General features: G+C 34.0%; 3 protein-coding genes across 3 annotated transcripts in view; 1 reads left to right on the top strand and 2 right to left on the bottom strand.

Annotated features, from left to right (window-relative positions):
• The window catches only part of LOC132543064 (ankyrin repeat and death domain-containing protein 1A-like), a 34,120-nt gene extending 33,821 nt beyond the window's left edge, over window positions 1–299 (top strand). The window contains exon 16 of the mRNA XM_060206519.1: window positions 229–299. Within this exon, the coding sequence (XP_060062502.1) occupies window positions 229–299 (71 nt within the window). The remainder of the gene's footprint in view (window positions 1–228) is intronic.
• A 1,907-nt stretch (window positions 300–2,206) lies between these two features.
• Window positions 2,207–8,926, bottom strand: LOC132543065 (3-oxoacyl-[acyl-carrier-protein] reductase FabG-like). The gene is made up of 9 exons (XM_060206520.1): window positions 8,830–8,926; window positions 6,626–6,765; window positions 6,107–6,199; window positions 4,739–4,877; window positions 4,162–4,202; window positions 3,677–3,746; window positions 3,277–3,313; window positions 3,123–3,177; window positions 2,207–2,516 (listed from the first exon to the last, which is right to left on the bottom strand). Exons 1-9 carry the CDS (start codon window positions 8,864–8,866, stop codon window positions 2,313–2,315), a joined length of 816 nt encoding a protein of 271 aa, XP_060062503.1. The 5' UTR covers window positions 8,867–8,926; the 3' UTR covers window positions 2,207–2,312.
• Window positions 8,927–11,839: 2,913 nt separating this feature from the next.
• On the bottom strand, window positions 11,840–20,358 carry LOC132543066 (3-oxoacyl-[acyl-carrier-protein] reductase FabG-like). The gene is made up of 9 exons (XM_060206521.1): window positions 20,310–20,358; window positions 17,165–17,304; window positions 16,214–16,306; window positions 14,666–14,804; window positions 14,510–14,550; window positions 13,425–13,494; window positions 12,626–12,662; window positions 12,304–12,358; window positions 11,840–12,143 (listed from the first exon to the last, which is right to left on the bottom strand). Exons 1-9 carry the CDS (start codon window positions 20,344–20,346, stop codon window positions 11,958–11,960), a joined length of 798 nt encoding a protein of 265 aa, XP_060062504.1. The 5' UTR covers window positions 20,347–20,358; the 3' UTR covers window positions 11,840–11,957.
• Between the last annotated feature and the right edge of the window lie 228 nt (window positions 20,359–20,586).

The following is a 20,586-nucleotide window of genomic DNA, read 5'->3' as shown; positions in this document are numbered from 1 at the left end:
GACTACAACACTATCAGCTAGACATGATATTTTATTCATCGTTGTAATGTTAATTATTCAGAACCAATACTTTTACTTAAACTATCTACTTCGTAATACTAGCTGTTATATTACGATATAACTTCAATTTCATTTTCAACCATCATCGTCATCATCATCATATTGTACATCTCACCTTCCTACATTTCTTTCCATAGTAGATATACACACGTTCTTTGTTTATTTCAGAACAAATAAGACGGCGTGCTGATTACGGTCACGATAAATTCTGTATGGGGAATGTGTGTAATATTGCGTAATGTTTGCTTCTATTATCGATTACCAGAAATCAAACCGCAGACAATCTGCTCGTATGCCAATGATAGTATGGTGCAATTTCTATCAGAAAACAGAACATCTCTAGGAAGAGATTATAAAATAATATCTATATTTTGTTAGAGCTACAAATGAAATATTTATATTTACATATAAATACGATACTACTAAATACTTTCAAATCTTCCTTGTTTACTTATCATTCTGCTGAATGTCTGGTTAGACACATTTTCTTGTGCATTGGACACGTCGTCTAACCAATTTTTAACTCACGTCATTTTTCATGGGCATCACTAAGTATCTCGTTGACTTAAACTTTTGACTCTACGTATTCGCAAATGGTCTGCTAAAATATGTACGGTGCCTTATATTAAGTTAAGGGCGAAGCATGCTTCGACGGAAAATCTGCCTGCGTGTCTTCAAAAGATATGTAAACCAAACGACCCGCCTGAAAGCATGGAAGTGCCACCTCTGTATGTGTTAACGTTATTCACTAAGTACCACACAAGCGCGATTGCGCTTCGTGTTTTGGCTTTTTAGTTCAGTTCTGCTGTTTAAGTGCCGTTTATATGTTCCATGTGTTTTGTTTTTTTTTTCAAATAAGTGTTGTTTACGTTGCGACCGAAGCTCTCTCATAGTTTATTTTTACTCACCAGAGATTTTCATTTTAAAATATATTCTTACAAGTTCTCGAACTGTACGAATCGACAGTAAGCTTCTTCAAACATATTTCAAATTATCATTGTATTTTGTTTCGAGACAGGTTTTGTGTATATCCTATATGGTAAGTTATTACTCTTTATTGACATTGTCATCATATTGGGTGTTGGTATGGGAAACGGGTGGGGTTGGGGGTAAAACTTTCCAATGCTCAATATAGGTTTACCTTTTTATTCCTTGTATGAATACCTTATAATTTGTATTTACTGTGAAAGATACTAAGAAAATTCAGTCGGACGGGTCATTCAAGTGAAAAATGGAGTGGCAGAAATAGTAATGGTTGTTATTTCACTTGTGTACGAAGAATTGTTGTAACTTGTAGACTACTGTTTAGTGATTAATAGTTGTTTGCTGGCACAAGTTATTTTGTATTACATTGTTGATTTCTCAAAATATAACAATAGATATATAAGATATATACAATATATAAGATATACAAATTCACTCCAAAATATCTTATATACCAACACAAAATGTTCCTTTCATTTATTACAGTCGATTAAAAATGTCTATCACTTCTGATTTTCAAATTCCCTGTTTCTTCGAAAAATTAACATACATGTACATTTTGATAACTAGTGCATGAAATCCACAATCAAATCCTGACCCTTAAGTTGCATTTGAAATGTATGTGAATATTGATGTCAAAATAATATATTGAAAATAATAGGATGTCAGTTTAGATTTCAAAACATTTAAATACTAACAAATAATTCTGACGCTTGGCAAGGTGTGTTATGGAGGAAATGTGCAATTAATCTAAGTTGGAGACACGATTGATTTTTCAATGTTCAATTTGAAAACATCTTTATTGTACAGGATGCCTTATGATTAAGGTTAAATGTTTACATGTGTGCATTTTTTACAATAGATACGAGTTCATTTTTGTCTGTAAGAAACTTAAGCCCATATGATATTTGCGCAGTTTTTTATTAATATCTTTACAAAACTTACTTTCATCTATTGTTATCTGTAGATGTAATCTAAGTTCGATTTTTATATAGAAATATTTCTTTCTTGTCTTTGTACATGAGATACTATGACTATACAATTATACTTTTGATTATTTTGTTTGTTGGATTGTGCATTTCAGTATGTTTGATACGTAATCCAAATAAATAGAAAACGAATACCAATAAATTCTAGAACTATTTAATATGTCCGTGTCTGATTTAAAACAACACAAAACGGCTACAGTTCAGACTACAGGATTGCATATTCTGTGTATACACAAACACTCATACCTTAACTATCCAATGTCAATTTATATACATAGATTATTGTTTTGACTGCGATATATTGGAGTATGCGAATCCGGACCCAACACAGTGACGTCCACCATCAACATAGATAGAATCTCCAGTTGTGCAGGATGCCAGGTCTGATGCCAGAAATGCAATCGCATTTGCAACTTCCTCTGGAGTTGGAAGGCGCCCGATGGGATGTGTCATATTTTGTGAAGTTGTAAACTTCTGCAATTTCTAATAGGCATATTTTTTATATCATATCTACTCAACTTATTTGATTTATATCGAAGAAAGAAAATATTGTTAAATGGGCATACCTTAAAGATCTTTTCTACATCTCCCAGCTTTCTTATATCATATTCCGTTATTTACTTTATGACACAGATAATTAATGTTCGATATAGTGTGAATCAAACGCATTAGGACATTGTTTTGTCTGTACCGGTCTTGCTATGTTTGTATATCGAATTTGTCAAAATTTTTCGGTTTATGATCAACTATTATAATGTTTCACACAAAGCTAACACAGCAACATAGCTCTTAGAGAACGGCTACCACATGAACATCTGTTCTTATTGAACTTTTTGCAGGTAAGTGAATATAATGTAATATGAATATTAGCAAGGATTTAATTTTGAATTATAATTGAGGTATCCTCTGCATATGTATATCTGACCGATTACAAATTAACAGGTAGGCTAATATGTCCTGCTTAAAATGGACAAGAAACATCACATAATTTTATCTGTTATATTTTTTTATTCTATCCTTAATTTCGTATCAATAATTCCACAAAGCCACTTAAATTTCTTAGATATCCAAATTTCATTTAGTACATACCTCAGCGTCTCCTTGTAGGAATTTATCATAAAAGTTTGTCATCACAACACCAGGCCTGAAATATTGAAACACTTTATATAGACATTCTATCTAGACTAATCAAGTCCGGATTGGATCGACCGTAATAAAAGTTTGTTAAATGATTATTTCTTACCTAACTTCATTTACTCGAACTCCAAACTGGGCCATTTCTAAAATCAAAAACAACATATAATGCACATTTGTGTCAATTACAAATTACATATCCGGTTGTGAATTAACATGTGAGTATAGGTTTAAAATATCACTTCTAAACAGTTCATAAATTATAACATCTAACTTTCCATAATCAGATATCAAAGTTCAATCTTAATTACATCTGCATATTGAAAATGAAATAAAAGTCTTAACGATTGAATCAAGAAACATTTACCTGTAGTGATATTTTAACAGTCATTGATCATGGCCAGAATTCGCAAAATGATAAATTCAATTGGTAAGTTTGAAATAACGGTTTTATATACGGGGACCCCTTGGTGAGCCCCTGGTTAGGGTATATATCAAAGTTATCTTACCAAGCGCCATTGTTTTGGTGAACATTGCCACCGCAGCTTTACTTATTCCATACACTCCACTCACAGGCATCTTGATGAAAATATATATGCATATAAGTAACATGTACATGTATACTATGATCCATCAAAATGATATGGGAATGTTTTATTTATCAAATTTTCAAACATTTTTATTTTTACATAGTGAATTTCGTCATTGCCTTGATGTAGTGCTTTCTTGTCCTTGTTACATGCAAATGCGAAAGGCGACCCTCATATATAATATCTGTATATGTACTTAGTCGCTATGCCTAAACAAGATTTATTTCATTTCATGACACTGGTGATTAACGACAAAAAAAGTAAATGTGGTACAAAATGTATTCATCCTTCAGCATTTGAAAACGTTTCAACCTTTCATAACTTTCAAATCCGAAGTTCTCCTTGGAAATGCTACGAATTGCCAAACAATACCAATTTAAACAAAGTCCAATATTTATACTTACCGCTTCCTCCGAAACAATACTTGCCAGATTTACTATGTTTCCTGAAATAATAAGAAATATATTACGGTTCTTAAGATTTTTCAAAAGACACACAAGTAAATAACACATTTCAATGCAAAGAGTAAGATACAGTAGAGACAACCAATGAATAAATTGCATCTTACTAGTGATGCTAAGGGCCTAAATGTTGTGACTGAAAAATCCAAAATTATCAACAGAAACGTGAGTTTCGTAATTTTCAAATATCAGATAATTTCAGAACAGCGTCAAGTACAAATTGTACAGAAGACACACAAGTAAAAAACATCTTAGCATATTTAGAGTAAGATACATTAGAGCCAAACAAACATGTTTTTATTTTGCCATATTCATTCCGTATATATGACAGGCACCGAAACTCGTTTTATCTCAAAGTGATAGACATCGTTACTCATTATCTTTATTGTATATTGATCAAAACTGATTTCACAGTAAATATGGCGGTAGCTGATTAACTGACATCTTCATTCTATTTTTTTCTCAAATAAATATGTTAAATTCATTATATTTGTTCCGATATGGACTAAGAAAAAAACACCTTTGGTAGCCTTAAGATGTGGAATGGCTAGTTGTGTTAAGTAAAGTTGTGCCTTTACGTTCAAGTCCATCGTGGCGTCATACATATCTTCAGGTGTTTGTGAAAGCATGGCAAATCGTCCAATGCCTGCATTATTGATCTGCAGAAAAATACAAAGACACATAAAGAAGACAGGGAATGTATAATTTGTGCTCCCAATCGGTAAAATCTTACGATTTTATAGCCATAGCAAAATAGAACCTATTAAAAGAACAAATAGGCTACAAACAATTGCGTGTTATCAGTCTTGGGCACTCAGCTCCATGGAACATTCTAAAGCATGAATTGTGAACTTTTGACCCACAAATTATTTATTAACTCGTCCATGTGGCAATAAATAAACATAACCAAAAGGTTCAAATCATTCAAAGACGAACAAAAACATACATCAAAAATCTAAAAACCGTAATGCAGAAAGTAAATTTCAACCAATAAGAAAAAATATAGCATTTGGTTTCCTCTTGATTTTACTACCAGATCATTGTAAAACATCGAACGATATGTTACGGAACAAAACCAGATTGAATGATTTAAAAGAAAAAAACATTGCTAGCCACTGTGTGCATTACCAGGTGTCTTTTGCATTCTATGTGGGGTCAATGTGACTAATATTGGCTTAAGGACAAACTGACATAATGTTTAACTCCTGCTGAATTCGCATATCATAATATCGAACACATTTCGCCCGTTCTTAGAAGGTGTCTATTTAATAAAAGTAATTATTCTTGCAAATCATTACAAAAGACACACAAGAAGATAACACTGATAAATATAAATTTAGAACAACAAAGTAGAGTCAAACAATTAATTAACCTTCATCATGCATCTGGTTTGTCCTTATAGGTCTCGCAAGTAAAGCTTAGAGCCTAGATGCTTAACCTGGGAGAGGAGACTAAGGAAAATCCAGCGAAACCAAAAGAAAATTCAAGATCTAAATCGGGGAGATGCATTAGATTCATAATTATGTGAATTTCGTAATTTTCATATATCTGATCACCAACCTGATTTGTACAAAGTCAAACCTAGGATGGAAGATACATCAATCTATTGTTTGGCTCTTGCTTGAAATATGATCTATAAGATGCCGCACATTTGTGTTTCTTTTGTACATTTTTTGTAACAGCATAATTATCTGTATAAATGGTCTACAACTAGACTTTAACTGTTTCGTACATTGATTAAAAGAAATGTGTATTAAACTCTGTTTGATTGTTCTGGTATACATTGTAAAAACATATATAACATTTGAATTTCTATGTTCGAGTATTTGCATCCCTAAGGAATTTCTTATGAAACTACAAGGGTGGGAGCACTGCTTTATTCTCTTACCAAAATATCGAGTCTACCGAATTTGGAAATGCATTCGTCGATTATTTTCTTTCTGCTGTCTTCGTTGGTAATGTTTGCCTCCACAGCAAGAACCTACACAAACAACAAATTGCCTTACTGGCATGCCCATCTACATGCTCATTACTCGTATCTTTATCACAGCCTAATTGTTTATGTATGTGTAATTAATATTTCGTCACCAGATATCCTGACTAATTTTATTTTGCAAGAAAGAAATCTTATGAAAAATGATCTTGAAAGAGGATGTGTACAAATTACTAATCATTTTAATTTCGAGTTTGTATTATTCGCTATTTTCTGGATATTGGAAAATCTTTAGTGTACGTTGGACTGTTTTACAATTTTTTTTACATATGATCATCAGCGTTGACGATTCAAGATAAAATAGTCAGTCAGACTTTTCCATCCAAACACTATTACATGTTCTCTGCAATTTAGATCATGAAAGGAAACATGCAAATCATTCTAAAAATGAAGCGCCTATCATATTGATCCTACGTCATCCCCTGTCAATCCTGTCTTCTTGCATTCCTCCAGCACAGCCTCTGCACCATTCAGATTGATGTCCGCAATTACTAACTTTGCTCCATATTTAGCAAAAAGGAGCGCTGTTACTCTTCCGAATCCTCCACCTCCACCTTAATATAGAGGAAAGATTATGATAAATCTGTACAGAGTGTTCAATGATGCATTGAACTTTGTAAGTAACGCATAGTTATATGAGGACCTTGAGAACATATCCACAAAATCATCAAGGTTAATCCAGAAATAAATACGAACAGTGAAAATAACACTATGGAAACGTTATAAAAAAACCACCACAGAAAAAAATAGACCAGAAGTTCATAAAGGGTTAAGCGTTTTATGATAGTTTCATGATCACTACTACCAGTACTGTGATTTCATATCGCATAATCCAATTGAAACAATTAGAACATGTACCAGATGTCAATATACTGGTCATTGAATGTAACACTTAACTACATAATGGAGAACAGATCACAAAATAAAGTTTTAATTCGTATGAAATTTGAGAAATTGAAAATTTGACTATGGGGTGGACATTTAATTCCTGTCTTATATTTCTCTATATTGAATCTGATATCAATTATATTTCTTACAAAACCACTCACAACTTCTGTTATAAAGATAAGATAATCTTTAAGGGTCACTATTACTGCATGCACCTTGTCTCTAAAGAAAGCATTTAGGACCTTCCATCTACCAAACGTTTCGTCTATTATAATCAAGCATTACAGGGGATGGAAGATAAAGTACAATGGTGTCTGTTTGAAACTGAAACTTTTAACTTTTTAGACATCTAAGTGAAGTATTTTTTTTTTTTTTTTTTTGATGGTCTAGGAGGAGGTCAATGATTTCATTGATGACGCAAGTTAGATATTGACCCCTTATTCGTCAGAGCAGCTTGGAGAGGGAAGCATGCCCTAGTTTACCTGGCAGCAATCGCTACAACCCAATATACACACAAAAACTGTGATGTTTTACAATGTAAATCTCACTCTCTTTTTTCGTTAATTTTGTTTTCTCTTTAGACTAATAAATATAAGCAACAGAATTATCATAATAGATGATCGTAGACGATCTGGTTGTTGTGTCTACTATTAGCATTTTACGACCACATGTTGTATGTTGTAAAGCTGTTTCGTGTGTTCAGTTTCTGTATATTATAATGACCTGATAGAAGCCACATGTTGGCTTGATAAATAAAGAAATTCAACATGTCACTCTTCATGTTGTACTCTCCATACTTCTGGAAAATTTATTGGACATGAAGTGTTTGCTACTGTTTATATTTCAGCACCTACTTTGTGTAGATACTTGTATAGATACTGAATATTCGTGTTCTAATAGATGACATATGTAACTTTGACAAATTCAGATTTAGACTGTTTTCATTCTCTCTTTTATTGTGTTATTCTTGTTATAAGTGGAGAGAGATTATCAGTAAATAACAAGTGTTTGTATTAAAATCCCGCACTTCAACTAGGTAGAAAACACTGATATCAACTATCATTTACGAACTGTAAAAGGAAAAAATAAAGAATTTTCGATCAATTGAAGTTTTCTGTTGATCATCTCATTTTTTTAACAATCTGTCTGTTACATGTGTTATATGGGCCGCGGCGACTGAGAGGTAGAAACATCTGACCATCTTTATCAGTAGTTTAAGGTTCTACACTGTTGGTGTTTTTTTCTGCGGGATACCGGCTTCCTTCCACCACCCAGATCTGACATGCCCTTAAATTACCCTGGTTGTTAAGAGAACGTACAACAGTAACACTTAACTAAAACAAGTATGCGATAATAACAAAATAAGCTGAACATATTATGTATATATGCGTAAGGCAATTGACCTACATACGGTGTGCTATGCAGCCCGGATACGTGAACATGTTACATGTCGTCGGCTGTTCGAGATAAGCACCCATCCGAAGTCACTTGTGTACAAGTACAATCATTTCATTGTTATAACAATGTATTAGCGTTATCATGATGCAGATACAATAAATGTAGCAATTCTGATTATTGAAATATTTCCTACATAATCTATAAGTTGCTATATGTATAACAGGATTGCGCTCGGCAACATACTTAGGTTGCTGAAGGCGTCAGCTAAATATTAATACATTCACTGTGACATTTCGGAGCAAATACCTGTTCATTAATCACATTTGTATTACCTGTGATGATAGTGACTTTGTCTCGGAGGGACTCCATCCTCAGCTTGTCAGATATATCGGACCGTTTTTTTTATAAACTACCACCAAAGTCTACACAATTTGTGGATAGAGTAAATACGTGCATAGACTGATAAAGGAAGATTTGATACGGGATTGACTTAACACATGCGTACACAAATATCCGTTTTATCTTGATATTTATGCAAGTTGATATCGAGATGTGTTGCGTGACTAACAATAAAGAAATATCAGTACGTTGGGATATTGATTGATGTCAGAGGAAGTCAATAAAGTAAATTACGGTAACATTCCAAAATGGTACTGATTATTCGTATAGTACTATACATACAAACAATACAAAACTATATAAGGAAGAAAAAGAATTAATAGAAATACTACAGAAATAATCAAACTATATTCGTTTATTCTATACTATTTTATGGAATCGAAATTTGCTTCAAATATGGTTTCAATCTTTGGTTGCTAGTCATGCATTTGAATTTAATTTTTTTTTATAAATATCTGTCCAGTTTAGTTGTCTGACATAATAAAGATTTTGTCTGACTACATAACATCTAAATAAATAAGCAATAGGACAGATCGCTGTGATAGTGAATATATTGACTTTACTACTTAGCTGATACATTATTCATACATCCTACAATTTCACCTAGAGTCCGATCATGTTATCGCATATTTGCTTTGTGTCAATACATATATTACGTTATTATTTGGGTCGACTCGCAAGTCTGAGTGAATATTTATCTGTAACGACTAAGCTTTAATCGGACTGAAAAAAGAGTAAATCATCCTTTTCTTTTTAAGAATCAAATTTCAAATTTTCTCATTGGTGTGATTGATACCTGAGAATAAGTTATGACTATTTGATCTAGATGAGATATGTTGGATTTTGGACCAAAGAATAAAAATTTGATTTGGTCTAGACAATCTCAGGATCACTTAATTCATGCTTGATATCATTGCCGCTCTCACATTATGTTTCGGGTCAAATTTGGTTGAAATCTACCAAGACATTAAGAAGGAGTAGCGTTTTAAAGAAATATTGTCGAATCAACTTTTCTGAATTTTAAGAAATAATTTTCTATCTACCATAAGGTTTTGTGCCACATTTGGGTTTAATTCATTAAAGCCTCAAGGAAGAGCAGCAATTTGCAGCAAAATCATTGACTTATTTTCCCTAAGGGCCATATACGTTTTCTGAATTTAAGAAATTGTTCTTCACTTTCAATATTGTTTTAGACAAAATCTGGTTGAAAGTTATTTAAGCATACAGAAAGTGTAGCAATTTTTATTAAAATATTGTCTAATTTCCCCCCATCGAGGTCTCGACCCACGTCCCTAGGGGCCAAATCAACTTTGTGAATTTAAAAAAAAATGATTAAACACTGTCGATGATGTTTCCGAGGTGATAATGTTGAAATTCATTCAAGCATTCAGAAAGTGAAGCATTTTGAATCAAAATGTCGTCTAATTTCCCCAATTAGGACCTCACCCAATGTCCCTAGGGCTCAAATCAACTTTCTGAATTAAAGAAATGATTCCTCAGTCTTAGTGATGCTTTTGTCCAAATTGGGTTGATATCCATTCAAGCATTAAGAAAGATTGATATTTTGAAGTAAAATATTGAATAACTTTTCCATTGGAAAAACCAAAATTTAACAGGATAAAAAGGTATTACGTTACCATTGCACGACCTAAGCACCCTTATAGGGGCAGAGCTTGTTACCATTCAAACAGAAAATGTACGTTGCCACTTCATCTTCCACTGAACCTTGCCTAATAGGTTGAACCCCGCCACCCTACTTTCTCCTAGTCAGTTGATAAAGTGTATGTCTTCAAGTGATTAAATGTTATGTTTTACCTTTACGATTTCCCCTATTGATAATGACTGCAGACTGTCAGATCGCCGTTACCATCCGTAATTGGTGTAGGTTGTTTCTTGTTTCGTGTAAATGTATCCTGTTTACCTTTGGTGTATAACACAGACATATTTATTTAGACAATCAAAGATATTTTCCCTAAGGTCAAATGTTATTGTCATTTAGTTGAGGCATCACCTAGTCAGCTAGTCTCAATATTGGATAAACTTTATACTCTTTACTTAACAAGTCCGCCCTTTACTCTATCAACAAGGATCACTCATAATTTGGGTTTCCTTCCTTCTTTCAGCCAACTTTGTTTTCCAACTTATTCCTGCTGTATATAAATCTATGTATTGCTGAATAAGTCATGACGTATTATTCATGAATCATTGATTGAAACCTTGACCCTATCAAACCAAGGACTGATTGGTCATTTTTCCCTGACAGATGCTAATTCAAACAGACACATACATTACTTCCCCTTCGCTAATCGTCGGTCGATGCTTCACTAAATCGGAATGACATCCCGAAACTAAACTGACCTATCCTGAGAGGAAATTCTTGAATGCCGAAAAAATAGCCCACAACGCCCTTTCTTCATACAATTGCATGATATAGTAAAATGTCTTTTTCACTAAAATGGTCTGTTACTATTAGGGGGTATGTTTACTGAGGAAAATAAATGTAACTAAATAAGATAAAAAGTAAACCATTTTTCACTTCATTATCAAGAACAATCGTATACTTCGCCAATGTTTTCATGAATTATGTTCACTTGCTACATGTTTGCTATACATTTTATCCATTTTTGTGCGTTCTGTATTATGCAACCTATCAGTATAATGTTTAAATGCACTTGTTTTTGTGCCCTACATGTATAGTTTCCAGATTCATGATTGACTCGTGTTGCCCAGAACCAACAAAGCTGACTGCTTTCCTGGGGCAGATTTTCTTTAAGATCATTTTAACTGGATAGATATCTTGTTTTGATTTGCATTTCATTGAACTGTTTTTACGTTAAGGAAAACATCATACACAAATGTAAATAGACACATTTTACTAAATATTTTAATCAATCATGCTACAGGTACATATACATGATGACAAACTACGTTAAATCATCACGAAATTAACTTCCCATATAATGTCATTTGAACAACTCCTGACATGTACACCGTCAGGAGAAAAAAAATCCCTGTTAGAAATAAATGAATGACAAAGGAACCAATGGACTTGTAGAACGTATCACTGCGCCTTTAAATGCGGATTGTGCCTTGCGCCAACACAGTGGCGCCCCCCATCCACGAAAAAGAAGTTTCCGGTGCTGTAGGAGGAGAGATCGCAGGCGAGGAAGGCTACGGCTTTAGCAACCTCTTCCGGAAGTCCTAAGCGTCCAAGCGGGTGTTCAGAAATGACGCTCTTCATCACATTCTAAAACACAATATCAAACACATATCGAATAAAGACACAAAACATAACCATGGCTATGAGAATACCTTAAGAAACGTGTTCTATCAAATGTTTCGGTCGTTTAATTTATATAAATGTATGAAAAAGTTAATATATATTTTGTTCGTCAAACTATACGTACCGAGACGTTTTCTCCAAAGTCAACATCGTACAGGCCAGTATGCATCGTGCCTGGTCTGCAAATATGATATGGATAAATCTATATAGAATCCAACACTTATTTCTAATAAATGGACTTTTTGTGTTTGTTCTCGTTTATAAAGATCAACATTAGGTATGGCCTTACTAAATCAAGCCATAGAACGTAACAAAATATGCAAGGCATGTACAAAATTGATGACGATGACCATCGCTAAAACATTTTAGAGAATAAACAAAAGATCAATTGCTTATGCTAGAAAGTAATATTCACCACACTAGATTCACGCGCAAATATTACTCACCGCACCGAATTCACGCGCACTCCAAATTCTGCCAACTCTGTAAAGAATAGTTTGAAACAATACCGACACAGTTTTCTTCAAAACAATGTTTACATTTCTATGTTAGAGACGGCACCAGCATTTCAAATGATGACAATCTGCTGCTAAGGCAAGGATTGTACAAAAGACACAAATGAATAGCACATATTGATAATTTAGAGTTGGACACTTTAGAGCCAAACAATGAGTTAAACTGTATCATGCAGCTGCTTCGTCATTCAAGGACCCGTCAGTGATGCTAAGGACCTACATTTTGAAACCTAGGGAACATTGCTGTAGGTTTATTTTCTGTAGTGCTGTTTTCAAAAGGCCTCCTACCTCACTAAATGGACTTGAAGGACCATGGAAAGATTTACAAAAGACACATAAGTGAATAGCACATTTCTTAATTTAGAATTAGACACAGTTAAGTCAGACAATGAATTATACTGTATCATACAGCTGTATTGTCCTTCTAGGACTCGTCAGTGATGCTTAGGGTCCAACTTATACAGCCTAGGATGCGACTGAGGAAAATTCAACATCTAGACGAGGAGCTGCAGCAGTTTTATAGCAATATAAATTTCGAAATTTCATATATCGGACAATGTACACGACACGAAGTTGTACATGAATAGAACATTCACATTGTTGTCTTATAAATATAATATATTGATGTATTGAAATTATCAATATTCCACAATATCATTTAATTAACCAGGAACTATAAGCTAACGATACTAAATAATTAAAATAAATATAATGAGGGTAAATTACATACCAATTGCAAGCACTTTCGTGGCACAGTCAATGCCTGCTTTAGATATACAGTAAACACCTGCTGGTGCTACCTACAAAACCAATCAAATCATAAATAAACGCTGTGGATATAGGAGCATTGGCAGCTGTTACATTATTTCTACCTAACTATACTGTGGCTTCAGATCATCGGGTTTTAATGAAGCGGGCCAGAAATTCATAATTTTTTAAAATCTTCTATGGTAGTGGCTAATACGTGTTGCTTATGGAGGAAATAACTAATGTAATGTAAAGAAAGATGTTGCAGAGAATCGTTCTACAATATGTATCGAATGCTTTTAATCAAAGGAATAACATTAATAAGCGTCGCCTTTGATGTCGTTAGGATAAAATAAGGCGTATATTTTATTTCTACTGTATGTATTGCATGCGACATATAGATAAACATATCTGCATCTGATTCATCTGAGCTTAATCAATAAATGTATGCATATATTTGCATTTGCTCTGGCATCCAATGCATAGTGAATGCAAAGGAAATAATGTATTTGAAAAAAAGTCGTGTGCCATTTGGTAGTGTTTTGTGTATTATGTAGTTATCCGAACAACGGGAAAGAAAATCATATCGGGAAATTTCGTCAACACTGCAATAGGCATATATACTTTGCTTTGAATTCTGGTAAGATTGATGTCTAATTTGTAAAAAATCAAAACCTGTTAACAAGATATGTTTAAGTAGTGATGTACGATCCTATGTAAAGCCGAGAAAGATACCGGTAATTCTGCTTAGAGTTCTCACCACTGGCACACCGTGACGACCTAGTCATTGTATTCCGTGATATAACAATTACTCTGAAGGCGTTAAGATAAGTCCAGCGTATCTTATACTTATATCAAACCGATGGGTAACGAATGCCAAGCGTATTGCCAGTTTTCGTAACGTATCATCAATGTTGTTTAACCTAGGTTTTCCCAGTGCGTGTATATCTTTGTCAATCAATCTTCGCAAACATAATCTCGTGTATCAGATATCAATATGGTGTCAATATAAATACTGATATTAAAATCGTGAAGGTCGAAAACAAAACAAGAACCGAATGAACTCACCGCCTCTTCAGCAACTATGCTGGACAGATTCACAATTGTTCCTGCAAAAAAATAACATATACATAAAAAACATATTCTGATGTCAATTTCTATTTATTATATAACATATAGACGAGACATCTAAAGATCTTGACACAGAAACCATACATGTATTACCTTTCGTCATTTTGAGATAAGGGACGGCGACTTTTGTCAAGAAAATTTGAGCCTTCAGGTTGACGTCCATTAGGAAATCGTACATATTGTCATCTGCTTCCAGCATACTCTTCTTACGGTAAACACCGGCATTGTTTATCTACAAAAACAAAGATGTTGACGTTAATGTTAATCAGTTTTGATTTCTCTATGTTATCTCCTAGGTTTCAACATTTATTTATCACCGAAGAGACATAGAAAGAATAAACAGCTGTGTGATGCATTTTAATTCATTATTTGGATCTGCTGTATCTGATTTTGAAGGTTTATCAAAAATTGTTGTTTACTATTATTTCTGTGGCTTTTGTAAACCATATAAATGTTCACTGTTGGAAACTTTTTCATTACCGGTCTAACGATAGGTTTTACAATATTTCAATTCATCAGTGGGATATTTAAATGTGGGAATGTTTAAGTAATTACATATCATTTTGAGTTTTAATCCGTCTCCGAGGTTTGCTACATCCAGCATGATATGGTTTAACTGATTCGAATGCAGCTGCGACTCAGAATATACACAATGTTTTTATTCTAACTCCATTAAATATTTAAAACCATTCACACATTAGACGTTTTGGTTTTGAAATCGATTTCTAGAAATATAGATATTGTCAGACGAGTCCTAGAAAAGTTTTCAATAATTTGGTTATATGGAAATTTATTCTTAAAATATGCTATTATCTTTGTCAGTTTTACAATTTTCCATTACTGAAATACATTTGTGTAAATCATGGTTTGATAAACCAGTTAAAATGGATTCAAATGATACAACAATACCAGGATCCATAATTTTACAATACATATGAATAAAAAATGCAAACTTTTAATTATTTTTCTTTGTCTTTATTTTTTATTCATTTGTTATCATCGAATGTACTCACTTTGTTTATTGTTATAAGTAACTAGCAATTTAACAATCGACTAAATGTCTCGTTTTTGTCATCAAAATCAAATAGGATTTAACACGATGGTACATGTAGATCAGATCGTGTTACACTCGAGCTCGGATCATATCGTGTTACACTCGAACTCAGATCAGATCGTGTTACACTCGAACTCAGATCAGATCGTATTAAACTCGAACTCAGATCAGATCGTGTTGCACTCGAACTCGGATCAGATCGTGTTACACTCGAACTCGGATCAGATCGTGTTGCACTCGAACTCGTATCTGATCGTGTTACACTCGAACTCAGATCAGATCGTGTTATACTCGAACTCGGATCAGATCGTGTTGCACTCGAACTCGGATCAGATCGTGTTACACTCGAACTCAGATCAGTTCGTGTTACACTCGAACTCAGATCAGATCGTGTTACACTCGAAATCAGATCAGATCGTGTTGAACTCGATCCCAGGTCAGATCGGGTTGTCCTCGATCCCAGATCAGATCGTGTTGAACTCGATCCCAAATTATTGTTTTCTTCTTGTACAATGATGTCTTCCGAGTGAAATAGCTTCTAGAATTGAATATAAAAATGTTTCAGAAAAGTAGAATATTGCTCTCACCAAAATGTCTATCCTTCCAAATGTTCGCACGCATTCCCCTACCAGATTTACTCTATCAGCGTCTTTCGTGATATCACATTTAACGGCTAAAACCTAAAAAAAAAGAAATATCATATTATTCAAATGTTTCTACACTGAAAAACAAACTCTTGACACTATACAAACATTCGAAGCAAGTATACAACTAAGTTTTCGAATATGCATTTTCATCATAAAACCCTTTATAACAATCAGTTATGTGATCTTCTTTCCATTAACTTCTGACCAATTTTTTTTACAAGTTAAATATAAAAGAAAAGCTATATTCAACAGAGAACGAGTTATCAAACCTATATCAACTGGTAACTAAAAAGCGATATAATTTACATGGACAAGTCGTACTGTGTCATAAAAAGAATGTCGGCACTTATGACGTCAATCTCTACTACACAATAGCATTTAATTTGGCTCTTCACCACGATTTACCTACAGCTGAACCTCGTTAACTCGAACTCTACTACCTCGAAGACCTTTTCAATTCGAAGCCTTTTGTCGGTCCCGGCCAAATTTTACACTAAACATTCGCACTAACTTAAATCGAATACTTGGATAACTCGACATTTTCCCATATTCCTGTCGACTTCGAAATAACGAGGTTCGACTGCACTTTTATATATGACTCAATTTCGTTTGCTATCAAAATATAAACGAACGATGTGCTTTTTAGTACAATGTTTGTGTATAGGGCATCTATATACCAAAATGATAACTTAAACAGAACTAATGTTGCTTTTCAAAATATTTTATATATAAGATGCATTTCTTAACAGCATCAAGAAAGATGTAAGGTGAAGTCATGTCCAATATACCTACAAGGACAAGACAACTGTGGTCGTTTAGTTACCTGAAGGACGAGACAACTGTGGTCGTTTAGTTACCTGAAGGACGAGACAACTGTGGTCGTTTAGTTACCTGGCTCTTTTTGTGGCCGTTGGTGACACATTCAGCAGCCACTGCCTCGGCTCCTTCTAAATTCATATCAGCTAGAACTACTAATGCTCCATATTTGGCAAACAGCAGAGATGTACAGCGACCGAAACCGGATCCGGCTCCTTGTTATACACAAAACAAATAATAATTTAATATATATTCAGATACAATCATACGAAAGCCTATTAGTGTCACTTTGAAAAACAAAAAAAAAAACCCTTTTTTCTCGTTAAAACGCGTTAATTATCTCGTTATAACGCGTTAGTTATCTCGTTAAAACGCGTTAGTTATCTCGTTATAACGCGTTAGTTATCTCGTTTTAACGAGATAAAATGCGTTATTTATACAGTTATCTATCTGAGAGATGTGACGTTTACGGTCAGGCTTCGGAATGAATTCGCTTATTTCTTTCGTGAAGAAGCTATCGGATGAAGGGAGTCAGAAGATGGAGAAATTAACTTGTTAATTGATATGTTTGCTTCTCAAATGTAAAAGCTAGTTTCTAGCCTAAAGACAGGACCAAAAAATAATTAACGCGTTTTAACGAGATAATTATCGCGTTTCAACGAGATAACTAACGCGTTTTAACGAGAAAACTAACGCGTTTTAACGAGATAACTATCGCGTTTTAACGAAATAACAAGCTAGTTTTAACGAGATAATTAACGCGTTTTAACGAGATAACTATCGCGTTTTAACGTGATAACTAACGCGTTATAACCAGATAATTAACGTTTTTTAATGAGAAAAAAAGTTTTTTTTTCGCTTTTCAAAGTGACACTAATAGGCCTTCGTACAATCACCACCAATAAATCTGTCGTTTTTCATCTTTTAATACATCATATACAAGTTTGTTTTAAATTCGCTCGACTAAATTGACTTGGTGTCATTGCAATCGTTTGCAAATCGTATTTACAACGAAACTTGGATTGGTACTGGTATACATACAAGGATCTCATGGATAATTAAATGCTTAGTTTTTGATAACTAAACAGAACGTGGCAGAACAGATATGAATGTGCCCACATGACCTACTATATCTAAATACTTACTGCTACAGTAGGTTTCCTTTGTCCTAAATTCAGGGAGTATACTTTAACTTCTATTTATTTAACATCCTACAAATATTATAAAGATTACCACGTGTTGGTGTATTTTTTTCAGAATGCAGATTAAAGGACACCGGACACTTTTTTAAACGTTTTTAAAATCTCAAATGAAAGGTTTCTCAAAGTTATTTAGAAAGCGAGTGTTTAGGTTCATCAAGATATACCGCATTGCTAATTTCCAGGCCTTCAAAGTAACTGTTAGGATTTGCTGTGATTTCACGCGGCACTGTGACATCATCTGACCGGGAAGATCTCTCCTTGTAAGCAATAGGATTTAGATGTGTTGTCCAACACATCCGAAATTAAAATTTGCCGACGTGAACATATATGAGACAAAATTCGCTGTCTATATGAAACGATTTGAGCGAAAATCATGATATTCATCTATCTCTGAGTATTTTACCAACGTAATACTACACCATATGACATAAAGCAAAGCGATGAACTGTACAGACACGTGTGTGAAAATGTCTATGTAATATTCTATCCTGCGATCGCCATCAATATTAGCTATGAGATATCAACATTAAAGATCTTCTGTTTTGGTTTATTTGATTTTCAAAAATGATAATGGGCGCTTCGATCTTTCCGCTCAGTAACATAATTGTGTTGTCGCTCCCATACTATTTGACTGTTTGATGTGCATGTTTCATTTTTTTTTTCTGTTATCTTCCAATCAAGACAACAGGTCAACACACACTGCACTATGACAAGACAACAAAAGCAATCAACTATTCTGTTTGTTGGTTCCCCTTTTCACAACTGTATTATTTCATTTCTGCTTTTTACCCCTTCTTATCTAACACATATATCATAAGAATCGATCACACTGATTTTGTTTTGAATAAAAAATCCATTTAACGTTTGAAAAAAGAAGTTAAACAAGAGTTTTAGATGGTCCATGGACATATGTGCTGAGCATTATAGTGGCCGACTATCGAAAGAAGGTCATCAGTGAGGTCACAAGTCCACCAGCCTCGTTATCGCTCACAGAATATGCTTAATCAGAACACTCAAATATCGGACGACTTTTTTATCATCTCGAAGGTCAGTTACGTTGCCGTTGGGAGGGGCAGCGTCTTGTGAATTTCAGGAAACGTTGATCTACATAAGAGGCAACTATAAGATTATGAAAGTCGTGTCCTGTGTCCTTTAAATAGTGGAACATTTCTTGAAGAATACACAAATTAAAAACTTCTAACTGTTAGTAAAGCCATGTCTCTTACAAGACTTTTGATTGTTCCAAGGTTTGTTATTGTCTTAAAACTTGTCAAATTATCTTTCAATGCGTCTTACGGCATGTAAATTGGTCTTGCAACATATCTATTATATAAAACTTCCAAATATCAACAAAAATTCAAATAGTGGCACGATTTAGAACATAAATGCACTGGACTTTCTTTAGAAATAATCAGATACATGAAATTTGATAGGCTCATTACAGCCCCCAATCTAGATTTTAGCAATTCTTTTAATCAATTGGGATTTCCCTCGGTCGCCCCCTAGGTTTCACAGTCTTGGCTCTTAACAACACTAACACGTCCTAGAAGGCCGAAACACCTGTATGATGCAGTTTAATACATTGTTTTTTCATTACTATCATTATAGATCTACATTGAAACGTGTTATTCGAATTTGAGCCTTTTGTCCAACCTAACTGCACTTGTCTAATTGTCTGGCAACGTTGTTCAATTGATACTGACTTAGAATGGTCTTTATTTCAAACCCTTACTAAATTGCTCTTGTTTTCATGTTGTCAATCAATGAAAAAAGCCCTGAATGAATTACAAAATAATATGTTTTTGCTATTGAGCAGTGCATAAAGGTATTTCGACAACGAAACATGACGAACATGCAAAAGCAATCTCCCAGTACATATGTGTGTATTCTCTTCACACCGATATTCAGATTCTACATCGTAAGTACCTGTGTGTGATTTTGCATAATATCATAAAATAAACTGGAATATTTAGAAATGATGTTACATGTATCAACATAACGTTTATACCTATATTTACCTGTAATAATAGCAACTTTATCCTTCAACGACTCCATTGGATTCTTAAGAAATGAAACACGTGCGACAACTGCTGGTCTTCTGGTTGAACGAGTTCCTAAGTCTCAAGACTACGATGACCTTCACTGGATACGACAGACAAGATAAAATTTGTTTTCTGATAGAGAGTCAGGAATGCGGTGTTAATGCAGAATGAATGCCTTATAGTTTGCTGACCTAGACGGTCACATCGAGATCCGAATTCATGACAAACAGTAAACTACTTGATATGCACGAAC

This window comes from Ylistrum balloti, unplaced genomic scaffold (genome assembly GCF_031769215.1).
Source record: "Ylistrum balloti isolate Yb309-2 unplaced genomic scaffold, AGI_CSIRO_Ybal_v1 Utg369740, whole genome shotgun sequence".
NCBI classification, from domain to species: Eukaryota; Metazoa; Mollusca; class Bivalvia; order Pectinida; family Pectinidae; genus Ylistrum; species Ylistrum balloti.
Note: the sequence above shows the minus strand (reverse complement) of the source record. Positions and strands in the feature narration are given on the sequence as shown.